Source organism: Hemitrygon akajei, chromosome 1, assembly GCF_048418815.1.
Source record: "Hemitrygon akajei chromosome 1, sHemAka1.3, whole genome shotgun sequence".
NCBI lineage: Eukaryota > Metazoa > Chordata > Chondrichthyes > Myliobatiformes > Dasyatidae > Hemitrygon > Hemitrygon akajei.
Genome location: NC_133124.1, coordinates 197,566,911 through 197,591,826, shown reverse-complemented (window position 1 = coordinate 197,591,826; position 24,916 = coordinate 197,566,911). Strand labels below are relative to the sequence as shown.

General features: G+C 42.3%; 1 protein-coding gene across 1 annotated transcript in view; it reads left to right on the top strand.

The window, feature by feature from the left end:
• Positions 1-4,632: 4,632 nt before the first annotated feature.
• LOC140728929 (scavenger receptor cysteine-rich domain-containing protein DMBT1-like) overlaps positions 4,633-24,916 on the top strand; it is a 43,407-nt gene continuing 23,123 nt past the window's right edge. Inside the window, exons 1-4 of the mRNA XM_073048073.1 lie at positions 4,633-4,852; positions 11,836-12,159; positions 15,184-15,495; positions 24,568-24,882. Of these exons, the coding sequence (XP_072904174.1) occupies positions 4,633-4,852; positions 11,836-12,159; positions 15,184-15,495; positions 24,568-24,882 (1,171 nt within the window). The remainder of the gene's footprint in view (positions 4,853-11,835; positions 12,160-15,183; positions 15,496-24,567; positions 24,883-24,916) is intronic.

Sequence of the window (24,916 nt, the reverse complement as noted above, 5' to 3'; positions counted from 1 at the left end):
GAGCAAGCGTTCCAGAAAAGATCCCCAAGATACACCACCGGTCACCAGCCTCCATGCAGATAATTACTCATATATAACCACACTTTTCCTTCTGTGGGCAAGTCAGTTCTGGATCCACAAAGCATTGTCCCTTTGGATCCCATGCCTCCTTACTTGCTCAATGAGACTGGCATGGTGTACCTTATCAAATGCCTTGCTAAAATCAATACACACGACATCTACAGCTCTACTTTCATCAATCTGTTTAGTCACATCCTCAAAAATTTCAGTTAAGTTCGTAAGGCACGATCTGCCTTTGTCAAAGCAATGCTGGCTATTCCTAATCATATAATGCCTCTCCAAATGTTCAAAACTCCTGCCTCTCAGGAGTTTCTTCATCAACTTACGAACCACTGAAGTAAGACGCACTGGGCTATCTCTACTACCTTTCATGAATAAGGGAACAACTTTCCCGAACTCAAATTTTCCGGAACCTCATCCGTCCACATTGATGCTGCAAAGATCCTCGCTAGATGCTCAGCAACCTCCTCCTTCGCTTCCCACGGTGGCCTGGAATACATCCCGTCTAGTCCTGGTGCCTTATCCAACATGATGCTTTCCAAATTCTCCAGCACATCCTCTTCCTTAATGTATACATGCTGAAGGTTTTCAGTCCACTGTAAGCTAGCCCTACAATCGGCAAGATCCTTTTCCTCAGTGATTACTGAAGCAAAGTATTCATTAAGCAGAAGAAAACAAGTAACTTAACTTCGATTTGCGCTGTTGTTCTTCGTCTCTTTTCAGAAGTCTGATATATTCACAGTCCACCACTTAACCCAGAAAAAGCATTTTCACCTCCAACTCGTCAGAATGAAAATGGTTGCCGCGATACTGCGGGTCTTCCATATATTCACTTCAAACAAGGGCTTCCTGCATGTTGTCTCCTAGTCGCCATTGTACATCGCATTGCAAGGACGTTTATTTCCCTGCACTGCAAGAATATTGGAAAATGTTCTTATACGTATCAGGTTCTCTAATCCGACACGAAAATGGGAGGAACGATGAATCTGTGAACGGTGTGTGTGTGTGTGTGTGTGTGTGTGTGTGTGTGTGTGTGTGTGTGTGTGTGTGTGTGTGTGTGTGTGTGTGTGTGTGTGTGTGTGTGTGTGTGTGTGTGTGTGTGTGTGTGTGTGTGTGTTGCGTGGTGTGGTGGGGATGATGATAAACTTTCACAAGGTTGAGTGCCAGGGTGAGCAAGTGGGAATATCATTGAAATAAATATTTCTGAGAAATTATAAAATCATCAAAAGAAGAGGCGGGATACTAAGAGCATTCAGTAATGGAACCATCATACATTTCAGGCAAAAAAAATGGTAGTGAATACTGGAGAAGCACCGAGAGATAAAACATCATTTTGGTTTAATTGTTTAGTCTTTTCGGAAGAAAATAACCTAACAGATTTGTTGTGACGACGAACGATATTGATTGATAAAATGGACAAGAAAATAAAATTGATTTGCTCTTTTTGGTGCAAATGGTAGTCCGGGCAAGATCGCTGTCCAAATCGCCGAAGTGTCCATCTGCATGATATTGGGAAAGAGGGAGATATGTAATGTGGTCTCAGAGAAAGCACACCGAATAAGTAGCAGCCTTTGCAATGATCTGAATAACCTACTCCTGCGCAGTTAACTTCTAACACTGAATATTTTTTTAGGTTGTAGATACCGCATCGTTGCATCATTGCTTTTTCAGATTATCTCAGCTCATTGCTTCCTCAGAATGCAGAACACATCAATTCCATTAATGGACAAGTCTTTTCCCATTGGTGCGTTTCAGCAAAATAAAATACATGCGTCAATTGAGGGGAAAGCTATTGGGTGTTGAGAGAGAAATATTGAATACTCAAAAAATTCACGAAGAATTTGCTTTCAGATCAATTATTCAGTTATTGTTGTGCCTACTCGTTGAACATACAAGTCTGATCGCTCAAAATGACGACCGAGAGATTGCTGTTGACTATCTTGGCACTGATGGTGTTGAAGATCTGGAATTGTGAGTTCATTAAGAATATTGAAAATATTATCATTTATTGACATGGTCATTATCATTAATGTACATTCTCGTGTAATTTTACAACACTGTTACAGAAAATTGAGTGAAATGGAAAGAAAAAAGTAAAAATACATGTTCCATTTCCACTTCTAACTTTCTGATAAATCAATGTTGATACGGTAAACAAAAAGCAGAGGAACATATCTGTCGCTCTGCGAATTCGCGACGAAATCAATATTTCAGGTGCTTCAAAATTTGGAGCGTACTGGTTGAATAGATCAGGAATAGGCCGTTTTGTTTCCAAGAAACGATGACGGAAATGCTCCGTTGTAATTTGGCAGTGAATTTGCAGTTTGTGTTTTCTTTCTCTAAGCAGATTTCCATTTCTATCATTTGCAGTAGAAGTGCTTCTGTTAATTACATGGAGTTCCCATTGAGATTCTGTCAAATACTTCACTGTAAAGTTGCAGCGAAGGGTAGATTGATTGTTTTAGCTCGAAAATTCTCGCTTCAGGAAAAACGCGGTTCTTGTCATCTTATATTCTAAACAAATTATTAATCCATGTTGGATAGTGGGCACATTTGGGAAACTGCCAATCTGATTTCACAGTACATAATTCAGTGAATGCGAGCAACAACCAAAGTTACAGCTGCTGCTCCTGTTTGACGCTCGTAGTCATTCCTATCGCAGGTAATTATCAGTTCTTTCAAAACACCCTGTTGCACAGTTAAGTGAAAAAGTTTTTCTAGTGGAATTAGTCTTAGCTTTTGGAAATTATTTTCATATTTTACATTATTGAAATCATTCTGTATGAGTTTAATTAGAATCTTCAGTTAAACAATATTTTGTATTTTGTAATTTTGTGCGGCCGGAGAAAAGTACCAGATACTTTTTCTTGCAGTGCGTGTTTCCGTGTTCCATTGCAAGTATGAGACAGTTTGCCGTTCCTAATATTTTGAACACTACATTCCTTTTCTTTCCCAGGTAAAACTTATAGAGCAAATTTTAGTGGGAAATAGTTTCTTTATCTCTTTTTACGTTATGTAAAATGCGTTACTGCCGTATAACGGGAAAAAAAAACCTAGGAAATCATCAAGATACAGTGACGGACAAAATAAATTAACATTAAAGCAGAGTACACAGCATTCGTGGAATGCTCAACGAAGGAAACTGTCTGTTTCTCTTGACGCAGATACATCCTAATCTGCCGCGTATTCTTGACTTTTATCTCGTTTGCTGAATACTTGTTTGCTATTTATTTTAAAATGAATTCACGTCATATATCAACTTGTATTCGTAGATATTTTAAACTCAGGGAAAAGATGTAGAGCATGGAGAAAATTAAAACATTTCACCTTATGTCTCCCTGAGTCCTTGGTCCATGAGATCCTAATTGGCATCGGGCACTAGATAATTTATTTATAGATACGTCTTTCAAATCAGATCATAATAACATGAGTCATTCAGGCATGAATCCGTGGTGAAAATTAGATTCCAATTCAAAAATACATATTTTGTTCAGAAATTCTGATTAAGCTAATAACTATGCGAACTGAATATCGATAGATTTTCATAAAGTTCAATATTCATTTACATTTAAATATACTCTCTCCGCGACCCCTTAAATGAAAGCAAATTATTTTTGTTATTTCTGGATAGAAATGAATTAATTTCTCTCTCGGAAAGCAGAGCTACGTATGTAGTCTCTCTCTCTCTCTCTCTCTCTCTCTCTCTCTCTCTCTCTCTCTCTCTCTCTCTCTCTCACACACACACACACACACACACACACACACACACACACACACACACACACACACACACACACACACACACACACACACACACACACACACACACACACACACACACACACACACACACACACTTTCGCTCCTTCCGGGCTTCGAGCCTGTGCCGAGCGGCAAACATTAACTTACAATTGAATGCTATTTTAAATGTTCCTTCTTTCTAAATCTCCAGCCATAGATTCTCCCAATCACCAACATACCGGATGGTAAATTGCCTCCCGGGTGCCAGAGCCCGGGAATATCTCTGATTGAGTCCTTAGCATTCTTAAGTGGGAGGTCGAACAACCACAAGCGGTGGTTCATATATGTCCCAATTACATAGGTAGGACAAGTTACGAGATTCTACATAGGGATTGTAGTGAGTTAGGCGCTTAGTTAATGGGCAGGACCTCTTGGTTTGTAATCTCAGGACTGCTATCCGTAGCACGTGTAAGTGAAGCCTGAACTGGGAATATTAAACAATTTATTACGTGGCTAATGTCCCTATTTGAAGGAAAGCATACAGTACTTGGATTATTAGAATCTCTTCCAGAGAAGATGGGACCTACACAGAAGGGACGATTTGCCTTGAACGGGGGTGAGTTTAATCACCCAGCGGGAACGATTGTTAATGACGCATGGTCGGCCTTAAAACTAGAATTGCATTGGGGTCGCAACCTGTGTATTAAAACAATTAGTGGAGTTGATATGGTTGGAGATATCGGTATGACATTAGACAAAATTAGGAATCAAAAAGTTGAACATGGTGCTACTAGTGTCCTGATCCACGTGTATTTCAATGCATGGTAATTCATGGGAAAATCCGATGATAGTGCTGATGATGGTTTACAAATAGAGGCAATATGTATTGATAACAGACTGTTTATAGGGCAAAACTGCAGTGAACAGGATGAGTTGGAACGTAATAACCGGACAAAATTGGAAAGAGTAAATACAGCATTGAAAGTGTCATATTTGAATGCGGTCAGCATGTGGAATAACGTAAATGGACTTGCGGCACAATTTCAGATTGGCAAGTCTGATATTGTAGGCATCACAGAATCATGGATGAATGAAGATTCTAGCTGAGTGTTAAATGCCCAAGGGTACACATTGTATCGAAAGGATAGGCAGGAGGGCAGAGTCGGCGTCATGGCTCTGATGATAAAATAGAATATCATGCATTATAATGAAATGAAATCAGATCCGAAGATGTTAACTTATTGTGGATAAAGTTAAAGAACTGGAAGGGAAAAATGACCCTGATGGGAGTTGCATTGAGATTTTCAAACAGTTGTAAGGATGTAACCTACAAATTTCAAGGGGAGGTAGCAAATACATGACAAAAGTGTAAGGTTACAATAGTTATGGGTGATTTCAATATGCAGGTTGATTGAGAAAGTTATGTTTGTGCTGGAATCCAGTAAGGGAGATTTATCGAGTGCCTACGAGAGGGCTTTTAGAGCTGGTCATAGTTGAGCCCACTTGGTGATCAGCTATTCAGGAATGTGTTTTGTGCGATGAACTGTAGTTTATCAGAGAGCTTGAAGAAAAAAATTCTCAGCGGAGAAGTGATCATAATATAATCGAATTAACCTGAAATTTGTGAAGAAGGAGTTAAGATCAGATGAATCAGTATTACAGTGGAGTAAGTGAATTACAGAAACATGATAGTAGTTGGCCAGAATTAATTGGAAAATTAATTTTCCGGCAGATAATAACGATCTGACATTTCTGAAAGCAATTCGGAAGACACAGGATAAATACGTCCTGCAGAAGAAGAAAGGAAAAAGTCTTCTTAAGGAAAGATGATACAACCGTGGCTAACATGAGAAGTCAAAGCCAGCATAAAAACCAAAGGAGGGCATATAAATGCAACACCTGGTGGGAAGTGAAAGGAATGAGAAGCATTTCAAAACAAAAAAAAACAACTATAAAGTCATTAAAAGGTAAAGAGGGAATATGAAAGTAAGCCAGCTAATATGGCAGGAAATATGTTCCAGATGCTGGCAGAGTACAGTACCAGAGGGCATTGTTTGAGAATAAGGGGTAGGTCATTTAGGACAGAGTTAAGGAAAAACTTCTTCTCCAAGAGAGTTGTGGGGGTCTGGAATGCACTGCCCCGGTAGGCAGTGGAGGCCAATTCTCTGGATGCTTTCAAGAAGGAAGTAGATAGGTATCTTATGGATAGGGGAATCAAGGGATATGGGGACAAGGCAGGAACCGGGTATTGATAGTAATTGATCAGCCATGATCTCAGAATGCCGGTGCAGGCTCGAAGGGCCGAATGGTCTACTTCTGCACCTATTGTCTATTGTCTAATGATATTGAAATGGGCACCAAACGTTCTGAAAGAGGTGGCTGAAGGGATTGTGGAGGCATTAGTAATGATCATTCAACGATCCGCAGATTCTGGCAAGATTCTGGAAGACCGATACTTCGCAAAAGTCACTCCACGCATCAAAAAGGGAGAGAAGCAGAAGAAATGAAACTATAGGACAGTTAGCTGGCCTCAGTGGTTGGGAAGATGTTCGTATCAATTATTACGATTGAGATTTCAGGGTAACTGAAAGCACATAATAAAATAGGCGGCAGTCAGCATAGTTCTTCAACAGAAAATCTTGCTCGACAAATCTATTGGAGCTCTTTGCAGAAATAACTAGCAGGATAGATGAAGGAGAAATCGTTGATGTTGTGTACTTGGATTTTTAAAAGGCCTTTGGCAAGGTGCCACAGATGACGCTGCATAACAGGTTAGGAGCCCATGGATTTACAGAAATAATTTAGCATGGAGAAAGCAATGGCTGATCGGCAGGAGGCAAAGTGTAGGTATAAAGGTAACGTTTTACGGCTGGCTGCCAGTGACTTTAGTATTTCACAGGAGATTGTGTTGGGACCGTTTATTTTTGCGTTTAATGCCAATGAATTGGATGATGGCATTAATAGCTTTATTGCAGCTTGCAGATGATATGAATATAGTTGGTGGGGCAGGTCGTTTCGAGAAAGTAAAGAGGCTACAGAAGGTCTTCGGCAGATGAGAAGAGTGGGCAAATATATGGCAAAGGGATTAATGTATCGGAAAGTAAATGATTCGTGAGATTTGCTGGAAGAATTGAAAAGGCTGACTACTTTCTAAATGAAAAGAAAATGCGAAAAAATAACCAAGGTGCAAAAGTGAATTTGCAGGCTGAATATGTGGTGACGAAAGCAACTGCAATATTAGCATTCATTTCAAGAGGACTAGAACATAAAAACAACGATCTAATGGGGAGAATTAATAAAGCAAAGGGGATGCCTTACTTGCATTATAGTGAGCATATTTGGGCCCCTTATCCTCGAAAGGATATGCTGAAGTTGCAAAGGAATCAAAGGAGATTCAAAGCAATATTCACTATAATAAAGAAGAAAGTGCTCTTATGTAGCTGAGAACTGTCAGATACAGAAAGGATCTGACAAAGCGGATGAGCAGAGGATATTTCCAGTCGTGGGAAAGTCAAAGTCCAGACGATACAGCTTCAGAATATAAGGGCGTTCTTTTAAAAAGCACACGGAGGGTAATTTATTTCTTTCTTCCATAGAGAATGGGGAATCGATAGAAATCCTTGCCACATGTAGCTGTGGAAGCAGAGTCGTTATGTATATTAAAGGCAGAGCTTGTTATATTCTTCATTGGTCAGGAGATGAAGGGATATAGAAAAATGGCAAGAGACTGGAGCTAAGAGGAATTTAATGAAATGGAGGAACACACTCAATGGGCCAAATATCCTAATTCTGCTCCTATGTCTTATTGGCCTGGGGACATATTCCAGGAATACTTTAAAGTTCCCAGTTAACTTAAAATTAACCTCTATCTGGGAAGTGGGCAAAACCCAAGTTTCAGATGGAATACGTGATACTCCACACAGGGAGAAGTTGAGTTTAGAACTGAATGCCGATCACCTGTGCCTGAGCGCAGTGTCTCTATTAATGCAACGTACTAGAAGTATCCTTTACGTAATACTGCGTCGTGCTGCAACTGTGTAGTTGTAGAGACGCGCTCTTGTGTCTACTCGAAGGTGCTATCTGCGAGATGTGCAGCGTATGTTTCCCTGTGAGCTCGCCTGTTTCTCCCGGTACTCTGATATCTTCCCACATAGGATGGCTTGCTGGTTGGTTGTTTCATTGGATACCATAAACTATTGCTTGGTGGAACCCTGAAGATCATGCATAGGGCAGTTCATGGGATTTCATGAGATGTAATAAGTGCAGGATGAAGAAAATTAAGAGTAGAAGAACTAAACTGATTTTTGTTCTGAAAAGTACGTCGATTAGAGAGTTTGATAGGTTTCTTTTTTATCATCCGCTAAGAAAATAATTTAAAAATAGTTCTCCTCAATACACAACGAAGAGGTTTAAACAACAGCAAATTGATAATGTTTCAACTGTTACGAAAGAAAAATCTTTACTTATTTGTCACATGTAGTTCGAAACATACAGTGACCTATGATGTCGGGGTCAAATCCAATCAGCGAGGCTTGCACTGCTCTGCACAAAGATATCGCTATGCTCATGGTGGCAACATTGCTTGCCAACAACTCACCAGCCATAAGCATATGTCTTTGGAATGTAGCAAGAAAGCTGAGGAAGCCCACACAACCACAGAGCGAATGTGAAAACTTCTTTGAGGAGGGAAGTGTTCCCAAGCTGACGCTCTACATCGATGCGCAAGGGGTTAAGCTGCCGCTGAATTTAAAAAAAAACTCGTCATTTTATCCAGTCCTGACGCTGAGTTAATTTATTCGTATTACGACTTATGAGACATAGACCTAACATAATGAGCGTCAACATTGCCTTATTAACAACATAATAAAATTGGATCCTCGACTTCCTAACCGGAGGAATACAATCTGTTCCAATTGGTGATGACATCTTCTGCTCGCTGACGATCAACACTGGTGCAGCTCAGGGGTGTGCGCTTGGCCCACTGCTCTACTCTCTCTATAACTATGAATGTGTGGCGAGGCACAGCTTAAATACTATCTATAAGTTTGCTGATGATACGACCATTGTTGGTAGAATCACAGATGTTGACGAGAGGGCGTACAGGAGCGAGATATGCCAAATAGTCTAGTGGCGTCGTAGCAACAACCGGGCATTCAACGCCAGTAAGACGAAAGAGCTGATTGTGGACTTCAGGAAGATAAGATGAAGGAGCACATATCAATCCTCATAAAGGGATCATAAGTGGAGAGAGGGAGCAGTTTCAAATTCCTGGGTGTCAAGATCTATGAGGACCTAACCTGGTCCCAACATATTGATGCAGTTATAAACAGGGAAGGACAGCGACTATACATCATTCCGAGTTTGACAAGATTTGGTATATTAGCAAAAACTCTCAAACACTTCTATAGATGTACCGTGGATAGCATTCTGAGAGGCTGCATTACTGTCTGGTATGGGACGTGGAGCGGGAGGGGAGTGGCTATTGAACAGGATAGGAATAAGCTACAGAGGGTTGTAAATTTAGTCGGCTTCATCTTGGCTACTAGCCTACAAAATATCCACATCTTCAAGAAAGGGAGCTTTATTATTAAGGACGTCCTGCACCCAAGGCATGCAATTTTCTCACCGTTATCATCAGCTAAGAGGTACAAATGCCTGAAGGCACATACTCAGTGATTCAGGAACAGCGTCTTCCCCTCTGCCATCTGATTCCTTAGTGGTCATTGCCCCCTTGAACAGCACCTCATTTTTAAAATATATATAATTCAGTTTTTTTTCCATGATTTTTAATCTTTTTTCTTCGGCTGCCCATTAATTTCGATTTTGACTGTGCTGAGAGTTTCTATTCCAACACGCCTTGTATAGTAATAAGACAGACGGTGTCGTGCCCCCACCATACAGTCTCTCTGGGCTTCCAAATCTGATGCTAAGTGGAACACAGGAGTGCAATAAACTTAGCAGATAAGGAAGCTGCCCCGCAGTGGCAACTAACTAGTCTAGTGATGCCATCCATTGACCAACACTCTGGTTTCTCCGCATGTCGCCAAGGTGGCTCTTTTGGATTCATCTGCCACAGACACCATCAGACGCCCTGCTGCCGGCGTCCACGTTAGGTGCAGTCTTTGCCTGAAGAGGCATAACCTGCAAAGCGGCAAAGGCATGCTTACCTCCTTGACTTAGCTAGTTACGATCCTACTACTAGATCTAGTCTAGATTCGTTCTCTGGCAGGTCTAACCTAGCCGTGAAGGTGATGTTCCATTCCATTTGTAATCTATTCAATATACGTATATTGTAATTGATTTATTTATTAAATTATTATTACTATTAATATTATTGTATTTCTTTTCCTTCTATATTGAGAATTGCATTGAACTGCAGCTACTAAGTTAACAAATTTCACGACATATGCCGGTGATCATAAACTTGATTCTGATTCTGATATAAGTTGAAGAGTGTGGTTGAACTGGACCAGAGGAAAAGACGTGAAAACCGTTCACAAATTATAACAGTGACCTTGAGTTCATGAAAATAACCATGCATTTTCCACCTGTTAAAATCGATCACATGAACAAAGCAATGCGTCAGACGGTTCCTGTCACTGGAGCAGACGTGTTCGGAGCAGTCCGACTGGGAGCAAATCGTCATCCGTTTTTGGTGTGTTAACCACTGTATCAACGAACGCATTTATAAACATTAGAATATAATTCTAACAATATCCGGAAACGAATATGAAGAGAGAAATGAACTTTGTCGTCCCTAAATGGACAGAGTGGAGAACAGGTTTCTTTTTCGGCAGAGTAACCCCATTAGTCTGCATTCAAGTTGCCTTTTACGCAGAAGGCAATGTCAAGCAATGAGAATGTTCGCAAGTTTAGTTGAAGTAATAACAACCCGCCATTTGTAATATCCTGAAATACGTGAGCGGCAGTGAGTGATGTGATTACATGGATGAGTCTGCCAAATGGAAAATATCATGTTATTTTGCTTTTGAATTTAAATTTATTGTGAGAATCGCAGCGGCGTCTTCAGAGCCACAAAGTCAAGTAATGCAGCGGAACAAAGAGCTCGGAGGGCGGGACCTAGCGTGGGAGGGAGGCGGATGTGGTGGTGGGGGTAAGGTGGGAGATGCGGGTGTTTTTACCATTGATCGCATATTAATTTCATGTCCCTCTTACCATGACTTCATAATCCATAAGTTACCACACCTGTAACTCCAAAGAGAAATCTAATTGTACATTTCTCATTTCAGGCCGTCCAGTGGATTGTCAGACCGAACAGTCAGGTAACCTCGCTGAATTTTCACTGATGGTCTGGGTTGTTGAAATTAATTGTTACGGAGTATAAACGACGACAAGCACCAAACTTCATACAGGGCAGTGAGCAGAGAAAGAGTTTCCGCTGACTTTATTAATTCCTGAAAGTAAAAAAAAAACTCCCATTTTTCAGTCCATCCTTTTAGTACTAAGCTGACGACACGTGGAGGCTCAGTTCGACCCTTTCTCCAGGATATTTCCACACATCCATTAATGTTTATATTCGATTACCCGATTGAAGAGGACCAACTATAGTGGAGGCACGGAAGGAACAGTCCATCAGCAGCTCTCCGAGGAGTAAAAAGGAGTCAATGTTCCCTATAAGTTTTGTGAGTGAGCGGCCGCGGAGCCGCGGAGCTGGTTTTTTTTTTTACATTTAAATATTTTAAAAGGTGTACAGTTTTAAAGGTGTTTAATACTTCTTTGATTAGAGCATTCTAGGTCCGCAAAGCTGTAAAGCAAATTCGAGGGAACATTGAAGCAGATCATCTTGTTTTCCTCGGAAACACCCACGTCTTCCCGTAGAATGACCGGTTGACTCTCTGTTCTCTAGACGTTACGTAACCCTTTGCTTACTTTCGTTATATTAAGCAACTTATTCCGGATTTGCCACAGCCTGATCTCCCCGTTGATCATCACGTTGTTCATGAATAATTTTAATGTTTGAGGTGTCTTAATTCGTCTCTGCCTTATGATATTTTATTTTCTGTTATTTTTCAGAAAGAAAGTTAAGATTGGTGAATGGTGGCAGTCGATGCGCCGGGAGAGTAGAAATTCTCTACAAGGGAAACTGGTGGACTGTGTGGAATCGTAAGTGGATTCCTAAGTTGAACGAGCGAGCCTCGGCTGTGGCGTGTCGGGAGCTGGACTGTGGCGCCGCGGAGAAAACCCTGGACAATGCTCACTTTGGGCAAGGATCCGGACCCGTTCTATTTTCTGAAGTCAAGTGCAGCGGGAGAGAGGCCAGTCTGCAAGAGTGTATAATCGATGAATGGGTTGACCCTGGCTACTCACATTCAGACGATGTCGGCGTTATTTGCAAAGGTAAACATGAGGTTTTTGTATCTGTGTTCCCGCCATTTTGATGTCGTCCGGGATGACTCCGATAGCAAATAAGCGGGGCGGACCACTCTTCGCTTGTGATGTCGAACTAAATCCAATTTATGTCGGGATTAATCCCGTCATGTTGGAATTGCATTTCCTGTTATCGTACTTCTACTCTGATGTTAATTAAATACTACAAACAAGTGCACATATAGTCCAATATCAGCTCAACTACTCAAAAGAGTCGAGTAACATTTGTGGTGTGAGAGAAAATGATGTCGTCAGGACTGCACAGATCCCGACCAGAAACGTCGAGAATTTTCTTTCCTCACAGATGATGATTGTCACGCTCAGTTCCACTATAGTTTGTTTTTATTTGTTCCTGCATAGAGCATTTGCAATCATTGATTAATAACGCAATATGTCACGGTATCAGTCCTGTCCTATCGCCCGCCAAACATTTTCTATACAAGTACCTCGGTAAATGTTCCCTCTCCGGTCTTTTGAATCATTTAGTCCTTCATGTTTTCAGTTTTTAATGCTCTTTCTCTTAATGCCGAGAAATTCTCTTCCCTGACAGATGATGCTCATGCCGCCGAAATGTTCCCGGTTCCAGCATTGCCAGCTGTTGATTAGTAGTCTGATACAGCACAGAAACAGTTCTCCCTCCCCCACCCCCACCAAAAGAAAGAAGTCAATAATCCCCCATGACAACCAATATGACAAACTTCGTTCGTTTGAGTTCCTATATCCTTCAAAACAATTCCTATCCTTTAGCTATCTAAATTGCTTTCAAATATTGTCACTTTACTTACCTCAACCACTTCCTCATGCTGCTCTCCGTCGACAGACCGTCATGTAGATGAAGAGTTTGCCCCTCAGGTCCTTGTGAAACATCTGCTATCTCCGCTAAACCTATGCATTCAGGTTTTGATAAATTATTTCTGAAAGTAAAGAACGCTTGTATTCACCATATTTATACAACTCATCCTTTAGAAACCACGCATTTCCCATGGCAGCAAACTAGTTTTACAGCTCAACAGCTTCCATTCCTCAATCGCATGCTGGGTTCAATCGGACAGCGCGTATATCTGGGAATTCTTAGCGTTTGACAGGGGAAGGAATTCTCGTAATTTGCATCCGAAAGCTCAAGCATGTGTTAGGATACTTCTGGAACAGCAGATTTGTTAGTATCTGTGTTTGCATAAATAATAGGTAATGCATTTATTTCAGCGTTTCTTAAATATGAAAACACCTATTATGGAAATTGCTGAAATTATTGAGGTTGCCGGGCATACTTCGTCTGACCTTATCGTTGACTTCTCACAAAGTGCGCAAAGGGTTGGAACTCGAAACAATTGTACCTGTACACATCCAGAAGAAGAAAAACTGGAAAAGCAGATGCAAATTAGATTATTGGTCATACCTTTGTGTGGGGTCAACATGTCTCACTAATTCAGTTGAGTGTTTGAAGAGTAGCTGAGAATATCAATGAAGACATACAAGTAAAGTTTGGTAACGTCTTTCCATGTCTTCGCATGCTAATCTCTCAGAAAGTTCGGGCGTATTGTTTGCATGCCGAGCAACATAATTAGCTACATAATGACATAATGTCCTGCACAATAGAGGAATGATTTTCTTGTGAGCAAACATGACCAGCGGTGTTCCACAGACACTATTGCTGGGAATTTTGTTTTCGTACTATGCACACACACACACACACACACACACACACACACACACACACACACACACACACACACACACACACACACACACACACACACACACACGCACGCACGCACGCACGCACGCACACACACACACGCACGCACGCACGCACGCACGCACGCACGCACACACACACACACACACACACACACACATACAAGTCGCAAATACATGGTAAATGGAAGGGCATTGAAGAATGCAGTAGAACAGAGTGATCTCGGAATAATGGTGCATAGTTCCCTGAAAGTGGAATCTTATGTGGATAGGGTGGTGAAGAAAGCTTTTGGTATGCTGGCCTTTATAAATCAGAGCTTTGAGTATAGGAGTTTGGATGTAATGTTAAAATTGTACAATGCATTGGTAAGGCCGAATTTGGAGTATTGCGTACAGTTCTGGTCACCGAATTATAGGAAAGACTTCAACAAAATAGAGAGAGCACAGAGAAGATTTACTAGAATGTTACCTCGGTTTCAGCACCTAAGTTACAGGGAAAGGTTGAACAAGTTAGGCCTTTATTCTTTGAAGCGTAGAAGATTGACGGGGGACAGTATAGCGGTATTTAAAGTTATGTGTGGAGGGATAGAGTTGACGTGGATAGGCTTTTTCCATTGAGAGTAGGGGAGATTCAAACAAGAGAACATGGGTTGAGAATTGGGGGCAGAACTTTAGGATAACACGAGGTGGAATTTCTTTACTCAGAGTGGTAGTTACGAGCAACCAGCTTCCAGCAGAAGCGGTAGTGGTAGAGGCAAGTTCGGTATTGTCATTTAAAGTAAAACTGGATAGGTATATGGACAGGAAAGGAATGGATGGTTATGGGCTGAGTGGGGGTCAGTGGGACTAGGTGAGAGTAAGCGCTCGGAACGGACTAGAAGGGCCGAAATGTCCTGTTTCCGTGCTGTAATTGTTACATGGTTTTATGGAAACAGAGAAAACGCTCTATTTATAGAATTTGGATTATGTGGACCAAATGAGGAACATAGAATATGCACCTGGCGATCAAAAGATAGTTTGTTACGGACTTCAGAATATTTCTGATCTATTATTATTACCGGCTGTTTTGTTCGCTCATACAATTAACTTCCAACATGGATGTGCAAAATGTTCAGTAAAAATTAATTCATCAGAAATGAATAAATACGATGTATTCTGTTGGTGGAAAGCCAGGATATCCCTCAGAGAACTGATAGTAACCCAACGATTTCGGATCCTGATATATGCTGAACTTAATATGATTTGACTGTACATTGTTATAATTTTCTTTGCCATGTTTTCTTGTCACAACTTTATCAGGTCACAGAACTGCAAGATTGGTGTCCGGAAATGACGAATGTTCGGGAAGACTCGAGTTGCAGTTTGGTGAATCCTGGGGAACGGTGTGTGACCTGCACTGGAATATGAATAATGCCAACGTGGTGTGCAATCACCTTCAATGCGGAGTCGCTGTTTCTGTGATGGGGGGAGCTTATTTTGGAGAGGGAACCGGGTCCGTATGGAGCAGAGTCCTTGAATGTAAAGGTAATGAGTCGAGCCTGTGCGACTGCCCGTATTCTTCAAGGAATGATAGTTGCAACCACAAGAACGATGTCAGTCTGAAATGTTCTGGTGAGTAACCGGTTACTGAACAAATCAATATTAAGCTTTGATTGCACTTTGAAGGCAGAAATCAGTCATCAATAATTCTTCGTCTTCAGGAATTAGTTGTCTCAATACAGTATCGTTCGATATTGCTTTGATGTGAAAATGTGAACATGGGACAGCAGTTCTAATACTGAAAAGAATGCAGCAAAGGGTTGGGAATAATCAGTTACAGGCTCGCAGAACAAGACAGCTTTAATTAAAATAAACTTTCGACAAGTATCGATGATATTAACTAAAGATGACTGACAGCTTACGGTATTGAGGGTAATAAAATTGCAGTACAGGGCATTATGTCACAGTGTTTCCCCAAGGATCAGTTTTCTACAAATAGATTGCATGCTGTTAGTCGAATTCAGCCGGCTAAAAGGGCCGGGAGATAATTGCTTCACACAGAGAAATTTGTGCATATTGCACTATCAGCCTGTGGAAACAACAGAGACAGATACATTTATGTAATTTGACAGACACAGGAACAGGTTCCCGAGCAGGAAATAATTGGTTTCTGTGCTGAGGGGAGCTTATTTTGGAGAGGGAGAAGACCCTGTATGGAACAAAACCCTTGCATTTCAAGGTAATGAGTCGAGCTTATGCGACTGTCCATATTATTTAAGGACTCATCATCATTGCAACCACAAGAATGATGTCAGTCTGACCTGTTCTGGTGAGTGTCGAGTTTCAGAAAAAAAATAAATCAATATTAAGCCCTGATTGTATTTTGAAGGCAGAATTCACTTATCAATAACTCTTCCAAATAATGTTTCATAAATTGCATTGGTGCAGTATCATTCGATATTATTTTGATGTAAAATTGACCGACAATAAAGTGGGGGAGGAGAGATAATTAAAGATTTACCATAAAGCAACATTAATGGCTGAGTTCAATGTGGGGTTCTGAAGGAGGAAATTTAGAATACCTATAATTGGAAACTTTAGAAGGGATGAAGAAATGAATCTCCTATCAAAACTTGACTAATAGGTTGATAAATTACGATGGCATTGAGCAATGAGTTAGCATATTAACAAAGTACTTGGGCATTATTCACCGATTTACTTAGTTATGTAACTGCACAAAAAAGGAATATTGGACCACGGAGGAGGGAAATTGACCAGCGGATCTTATGGACGAACGAGACGGTAGAACATACTACAGGCGGAAAACGTTTAGAAAGGAATGCAAATAAAATACATGAAGATAAGTACTCAAAAGTACGTTGTGATTTTATAGGTTTGTAAGGAAGTAGTGTCATGGACAGGTCCTGGTTCCTCGGGCCCCGGGCTCCAGGTCCTCCGGCTGTCCCTTGTTTCGGTTGGACTAAACCATAAACACATGGTGCTCATCTCGTTGTCTGGGAATATAAGCGGCCCTGGGATTGAGTGTAGTTGGGGAGTCGTCTTGTCAGCTTCCTTGGCAGGATTCTCATCGAGCAAATGTCTGGCGGAAGGCTGGTACGGCCACTTGCCATCTTTAGGCTGCGTTGGAGAACCGTTGCTTCTTTTAGCCTTTCTGCCTGTAGTCGGTGCTGTCATTGCCGTATGGATTCGACCGTTTCCCGTGGTAGCTGGGCCACTCCTAGATAGGTAGGGATCCGGTTATTTCCGTAGCCAGCCAAGATTGCTGGCCATAACGGCTACTCGGAGCAGTCCCGATGCAGAGATGGAACTGTCTGTCGTCCTTCAGTGCTTGTGTCTTCCTGTCATCGCCCCGTGGGATAAGTCAGACCGCTCTGCTGTTGCGCTGCGGGGGAAATCTGTCTTGTCTTGTCCTCTCCTCCGTAGGGTAAGTCAGCCCGTTCTGTCGTTGCCCTGCGGGGGGAATCTGTCCTGTCTTCTGCTCACCTCCGTGGGGTAAGTCAGGCCGTTCTGCCATTACCCGACGGATCGTCATGCCCCACATTAGTGTGAAGTGAAAGTTGAGTCCCGGCTTGTCAAAGAGAAGTCCCGGCTCTGTGTCAATGTCCCGTCCAGTCTCATGTTATGATCTTGTTAAAGATGGGTCCTGCCTTGTCGAAGGAGAAGTTATGGCTCTATGTTTATGTACAGTCCTAGTCTGCCTCCAAGCTCAAGCCAAGCCTCGAACCCAGCCTCAAGCCTCAAGCCAAGCCTCGACCCAAGCCTCAAGCCAAGCCTCGACCCCAGTCTCAAGTCTCTAGCCAAGCCTCAAGACCCCAGGTCTCTAGCCAAGCATCGTCACGTCTTCGCCTGGGTTTGTGGGTCCGAGCCCGAGGCAAGACCCAGGTTGTGAGTGCTTGTCCTGTCTCGGGCTTGGAGTCCACCCCAGGCTCCTTGTTCCGAGTCCCTCGTCCTTCCCTGTTCATAGTATTGCAGTGTCTGCGTCCTGCATTTGGGTCCTGATACAACACCCCCGTACGACATGTAGGTTGTTCTGGCAGCACTCTGAAATTGAACGGGAAGCAAATGGCGATATTTTCAGAAAACATCATTCAAGTGAAATCAGAAGCCATATCGTAATAGAAGATAAACATAAAAATCTACAGCAATTACATATGCTTCGACCTGCAATGTTATACCGACCATGTAACCGACTCTAGAAGCTGCTAAGAATGATCCAAATGCATAGCCCTCTGTCTTTCAAACCTCTATGGATCCATCTGAGAGTCTCTTAAAAGACTTTATTTGTATCCCCTTCTACCACCACCGCGGATAGTGCATTCCACTTCATCCAGCACGCTCTGTGTGAAAATACGCCCTCTGACATCCTCCAGGATCACTTCCAAGCACCTTAAATCTATGTCCCTTAGTGTCACCCATTTCAGCCCTGGGAGGAAAAGCCTGGCTATCCACACGATCAATGCCTTTCATCGTCTTGTACACCTCTGTCAGGTCACCTCTTATTCCCGGTCGCTCCAATGAGAAACTGGTAAGTTCACTCAACCCATTCTCATAAGACATGTTCTCCAATCTAGGCAACATCCTTGCAAATCTCCTCCGCACACTTTCTATTGCAGCCACATACTCCCTGCAGTAATATAGTGTGTATAAAATGATGAGAGGCATTGATCATGTGGATAGTCAGAGGCTTTTTCCCCGGGGCTGAAATGGCTAACACGAGAGGGCACAGTGTTAAGGTGCTTTGAGGTTGGTACAGAGATGTCAGGGCTCAGCATTTTACGCAGAAAGTGGTGAGTGCGTGGATTGGACTGCCGGCGACAGTGGTGGAGGCGGATACAATAGGGTCTTTTAAGAGACTCCTGGATAGGTATATGGAGATTAGAAAAATAGAGGGCTCTGGTTACTGTAGGTAATTTTTAAAGTAAGGACATGCTCGGCACAGCTCAGTGAGCTGAAGAGCCTGTATTGCGCTGTAGGCTTTCTACGTGCTATGTTCAATGATGTGACCTGAACTGAACACAGTACTCCAAGTAGGGCCTAACTGTCTTGTATTGATTTAACATTAACTCACGGCTATTGAATTCAAATTAGAAAGAAAGAAAACAATAAAATAGTTCAAATAAAACTAAATATTCTAAACTCTAACAAAATGCTGACAACTGACAGGAAACAGATTAAACGCGAAAGACCAAAGAAGATATCATTTACAGATTCTGGAAATCAAGCGAATACACAGAAAAATACATGTAGGATCATGACCGGGAACGCCCCATGTTTACTCTTTTTCCATAGATGCTGGCTGGACGGCAAAGTTCCTCCAGCAATTTGCGTTACTCTTTTGAGACAAAGCTATTTAACAACCAAACCGTTGCCTTTCATCACTACTACGACAATCGAGTAATAATAATTAACTAGTTAATAGTTAATATCTAGATGCTTGGTAAATGTTGAAGACATTACCTCTTTCTTGGAAAAAGAATCCCGAAAGATATGTTATTCAGTAATGTGTCAAAATTTGAAGGCGTTGTTTATGTCACGTCATTTCCAAGCATCAATCTACTGCATTACTGAGGAGTGCAATTAGGTCGAAACACTCTGTACCATTACCATCGGAGTTTCCCGCTGCAGAACCGAGCAGAACACATGTCCGCATTGATCATGCATAGAGGCAAAAAATGTGAAGCCAATAAGCCAAAAGTCGTTAATGGAACACAAAACGCCTTATGAATTCCCTGTAAGTACGATCAGGCCGGGGAATATTGATAGCGTCTTTGCAAAACCATAAGTCGAAACTAGTAGATATAGGAACAGAAATAAGCCATTCAGTCCATCGAATCTGCTTTCCCATTTCATCCTGTCTGATCCACGTTACTTTTTCGCACTAAACCCCTTCTTTCTCCCCATTTCCCTTCATGCTCTGACTCGTGAAGAATTTGTCAAGCTCTACTTTAATTATACCCTAAGAGTTGAACTCCACAGCAGCCTGAAACAACGAAGTCCACTCGCTAGATAAATAAATTCTCTTTTATCTTCGTTCTAAAAGGACAACCCTCTATGCCAACGGATTGTCTTCTGGTCTTAGACTACCACACCTCTGTACATCGACTCTATCGAGAATGTTCAATATCGGTTTCATTTGGGTCAACCCTTATTCTTCAGAATTCCAGTGAGCACAGGCCCAGAACTATCAAAAGCTCTTCTATAATAAGCCTTTAAATCACGGAATTATTTTCCTAGAACAGGCCATTAAGCCTCAGAGCTAGAGGTGGAGAAGTTCAGAGGTGGCGAAGTTACTGGAAGATACTTTAATGGCCAGGATCTGCAGGAGAGAGACCAGCATTCTGGCAGGCAGGTGTGCCACTGCTCGGGTGTGTTTAAACTAAGTGGGGGGGGGGGGGGTGGAGACGAACTGGAAATATAAGGATGGGGTTAAAGGGACAGACAGAATAAGAAAAGTTAAAGAATACAACAGAATTAACGGGGCAGAGCGCTCAGGAAGGGATCGGAGAGTATGGCCAAGTGCAATAGGACTCGACGTGAAAGTTGAGGGGAGTAATGGATTAAAAGTATTCTACGTGAATACAGGAAGTGTAAGAGAAAATGTGGATGAGCTTGAGGCTCTGTATGGCAGAGTATGATTTTGTAGGAATAACAGAGACATGGCTGCAAGAGGACCAGGACTGGGAAAAAATACTCAAGGGTATGCGTCCTATCGAAAGGACAGACATGTGGGCATAGGGGGTGGGGCTGCTCTGTGGGTGAGGAATGAAATTCAGTCCCTTGAGAGGGGTAACATAGAGATGTAGAGTCAGTATGGATAAAGCTGAGAAATTGTGTGCAAAAGGACCATAATGGGAGTTATATATAGGCCCCCAATCAGTAGCCTGGATATAGGGTGCAGGTTGAATCAAGAGTTAAAATTGGCATGTCGCAAAGGAAATGATGCGGTTGTTAATTGGGGATTTCAACATGCAGGTAGACGGGAAAATCGGGTTTGTATTGGAGCCCATGAAAGGGAGTTTGTGGAGTGCCTCCGAGATGGATTCTAGAGCAGCTTGTACCGGAACCCACCGGGGAGAAGGCGATTCTGGCTTTATTGTTGTGGAATAAACTGGATTTGATAAGGGAACTCGAGGTAGTGACCATAATATGATGTTTTAATCTACATTTGAGAAGGAGAAGGGAAAATCGGAAGTGTCAATATTACAGTTGAACAAAGGGGATTATGGTGTCATGGGGGAAGAGGTGGCCAAAGTTGACTGGAAAGATACCCTAGCATGGATGACAGTGGAGCAACAATGGCAGGTATTTCAGCAAACAATACAGAAGGTGTAGGATCAGTTCATTCCAAAGAGGAAGAAAGATTCTAAGGGGAGTAAGGGGCAACCGTGGCTGACAAGGAAAATCAAGGACAGTATAAAAATAAATTAAAGAAGTATAAAATAACAAAGATGAATTGGAAGCCAGGGGATTGGGAAACTTTTAAACAGCAACTGAAGATAACTAAAAAGGCAATAGCGGGAGAAAAGATGAGAACGAAGGTAAGCTATCAGGAATATAAATCAAGATAGTCAAAGCTTCTTTAAGTATGTGAAGAGGAAAAACAAATAGTTAAGATCAAAGTTGGGCCCTTGAAGACAGAAACGGGTGAATTTATTATGGGGAACAAGGAAATGGCAGGCGGATTGTACAGGTACGTTGGATTTGTCTTCACTAGGGAAGACACAAATAATCTCCCAGATGTATCAATGGCTAGAGGATCTAGGGTAACGGAGGAACTGAAGGGAATTCACATTAGGTGGAAAATGACGTTGGGTAGACTGATGGACTGAAGGCTGATAAATCCCCACGGCCGGATCGTCTGCATCCCAGGGTACTTAAAGAGGTGGCTCCAGAAATCGTGGACGTATTGGTAATAATTTTCCAATGTTCTATAGATTCAGGATCAGTTCCTGTGGAATGCAGTTTAGCTAATGTTATCCCACTTTTTAAGAAAGGAATGAGAGAGAAAACAGGAAATTATAGACCAGTTATCCTGACATCAGTGGTGGGGAAGATGCTGGAGTCAATTATAAAAGATGAATTAGCGGCACATTTGGATAACAGTAACAGGATCGGTCCGAGTCAACATGGATTTACGAAGGGGAAATCCTGCTTGACTAATCTTCTGGAAGTTGTTGAGGATGTAACTATGAAAATGGGCGAGGGAGACCCATTGGATATAATGTACCTGGACTTTCAGAGGGCCTTTGATAAGGTCCCACATGGGAGATTACTGCGCCAAATTAGAGCAAATGGTACTGGGGGTAGGATACTGACATGGGTAGAAAATTGGTTGGCAGATACGAAACAAAGTGTAGGCATTAACGGGTCCTTTTGAGAATGGCATGCAGTGACTAGTGGGATACCGGAATGCTTGGTTCAGGGACCGCAGCTATTTATAATATACATTAATGATTTAGATGAAGGGATTAAAAGTAACATTAGCAAATTTGCAGATGACACTGAGCTGGGTGGCAGTGGAAATGTGAGGAGGATGTTATGATAATGCAGGGTGATTTGGACAGGTTGGGTGAGTGGGCAGATGCTTAGCAGATGCAGTTTAATGTGGATAAATGTGAGGTTATCCACTTTAGTGGCAGGAACAGGAAGGGAGATTACAATCTGAATGGTGTCAAGTTAGGAAAAGAGGAAGTACAACGATTTCTAGGTGTCCTCGTTCATCAGGCACTGAAAGTAAGCATGCAGTTACAGCAGGCAGTGAGGGAAGCTAATGGCATGTTGGCCTTCAGAACAAGGTGAGTTGAGTACAGGAGCAAAGTGGTCCTTCTGGAGTATTGTGTGCAGTTTTGGTCTCCAAATTTGAGGAAGGATATTCTTGCTATTGAGTGAGGGCAGCTTAGATTCACGAGGTTAATTCCCGTGATAGCGGGACTGTTATATGTTGAAACACTAGAGCGATTGGGCTTGTATACACTGGAATTTAGAAGGATGAGAGGGTATCTAATTGACACATATAAGATTATTAACGGATTGGACACGCTAGAGGCAGGAAACATGTTCCCGATGTTGGGGGAGTACAGACCCAGAGGCTACAGTTTAAGAATAAGGGGGTAGGGCATTCATAACGGAGTTGAGGGAAAACGTTTTCACTCAGTGAGTTGTGGATCTGTGGAATGCTCTGCCTCAGAAGGCAGTGGAGGCTAATTCTCTGGATGCTTTCAAGAAAGAGTTAGATAGAACTCTTAAAGGTAGTGGCGTCAAGGATATGCGGAGAAGGCAGGAAAGGTTTGTTGATTGTGGATGATCAGCCACAATGATAGTGAATGGCGCTGGCTCGAAGTCCCGAATGCCCTAATCCTGCACCTATTGTCTATTGTCTATTATCTACCATTTATTTATCAACAGAATCTGATTAGAAGGCAGAATGGTGCTGTGAATGGAAAATTGTGTTTAACAGAGCTTTGTAAGGTTTTAAAAAAAGGTTTAACAAAAAGTGTAAATGAGGGTAGGTGATGTTGTACATTGGATTTCAGCAAAGGCATTGATCAGGTTCCACATGGCAGCCTGGTTTGAAAGATTTCCTTGTCCATTGTTCCCTCCCCACTGATCTCCCTCCTGGCGATTATCCTTGTAAGCGGAAGAAGTGCAGCACCTGTCCCTGCATCTACCACACCACATTCAGGGTCCCAAACAGTCCTTCAAGTTGAGGCAACACTTCACCTGTGAGTATGCTGGTTTCATCTATTGTATTCAGTGCTTCCGATGTGTCCTGCTGTTTATCAGTAAGACCCGGCGTAGATCGAGAGACCTTTTCAGCGAGAAGTTACACTCCGTTCTTCAGAAGAAAGGGGGGGGGGGGAGGTTCTCCCAGTGGCCATCCATTTCAATTCTGCTTCCCATTCCCATTCTGCCATGAGCCTCTTCCTGCTGCCGCGATGAAGCCGCACTCAGGTTGGAGGAGCATTCCCTCATATTCTGTCTAGGTAGCTCCAACCTAACCCGATGGCATGAACATTGAATTTTTCGAACTTCCGGTATTGTCCTGTCCTCCACTTCACCATTCGCCATTTCCAATAAGCTCTAACACTTTATCCTCCTGCCTGCCTGTCACCTCTCTCGGGTGATCCTCCCGCTTTGCTTTCTTCCATTGCCTTCTGTCCTCTGTAATCAGATTGCCACTTTTCCTTTTCCTCTGCAGTCAAATTTCCAGCTCGTTACTTCACTGCTTCCCCCTACTGGTTGCTGCTATCACATTGTGGTTTATCCTCCGCGCTCTTTCTTACCCTGAATCGTCATCTTTTTTTCCCAGTCCCAATGAAGGGACGCCGCCCGAAGTGTGCACGAAACGTGGACTGTACTCTTTTCCATTGATGCTGCCTGGCCTGCTGGGTTTCTCCAGCATTTTGCGTGTATTGCTTGGATTTCCAGCATCCATAGATATTCTCAAGTTTATGATAGGATCTCATAATGTATTGGAGACAAAATGTTCTGGTTCAACGAGGCGAAGAATGTATCTGCATAGTATGTACCTTCAGTGCGTTCCATTTCGATGAATTTTCCTGCAGAGAAACCGTTGTCAGGTAGCCATGTGGAGAAGTTGAAAAATCAACCAGTTTTTCAAATTTATTATTTAATCTGTTTTTATTGAGAGTAATTAACTGCCTTCAATTATTACTAAAACAGGGAAGAATGGACCACGCTTGGTTGATGGGAAGAGCAGATGCTCTGGCCGTGTGGAAGTCCTGCACGGAGGCCAGTGGGGGACACTTTGTGATGAATACTTTAGCCTGGAAGATGCTGCCGTTGTTTGTGAACATCTACAGTGCGGAGCAGTAAATGCAACTCCTAGAGGTTCTACCTTTAGCGAAGGAAAAGGACGATTGTGGAAGGATGACTACCGTTGTCTGGGGAACGAGACCCGATTAACAGATTGTCCAGTCTCAGCCTGGGGTCAGGTTAACTGTTCACATTGGAATGACGCTGGCCTCATCTGCTCGGGTGAGTCACAAAGAATGTCGGACAGAAAGAAACT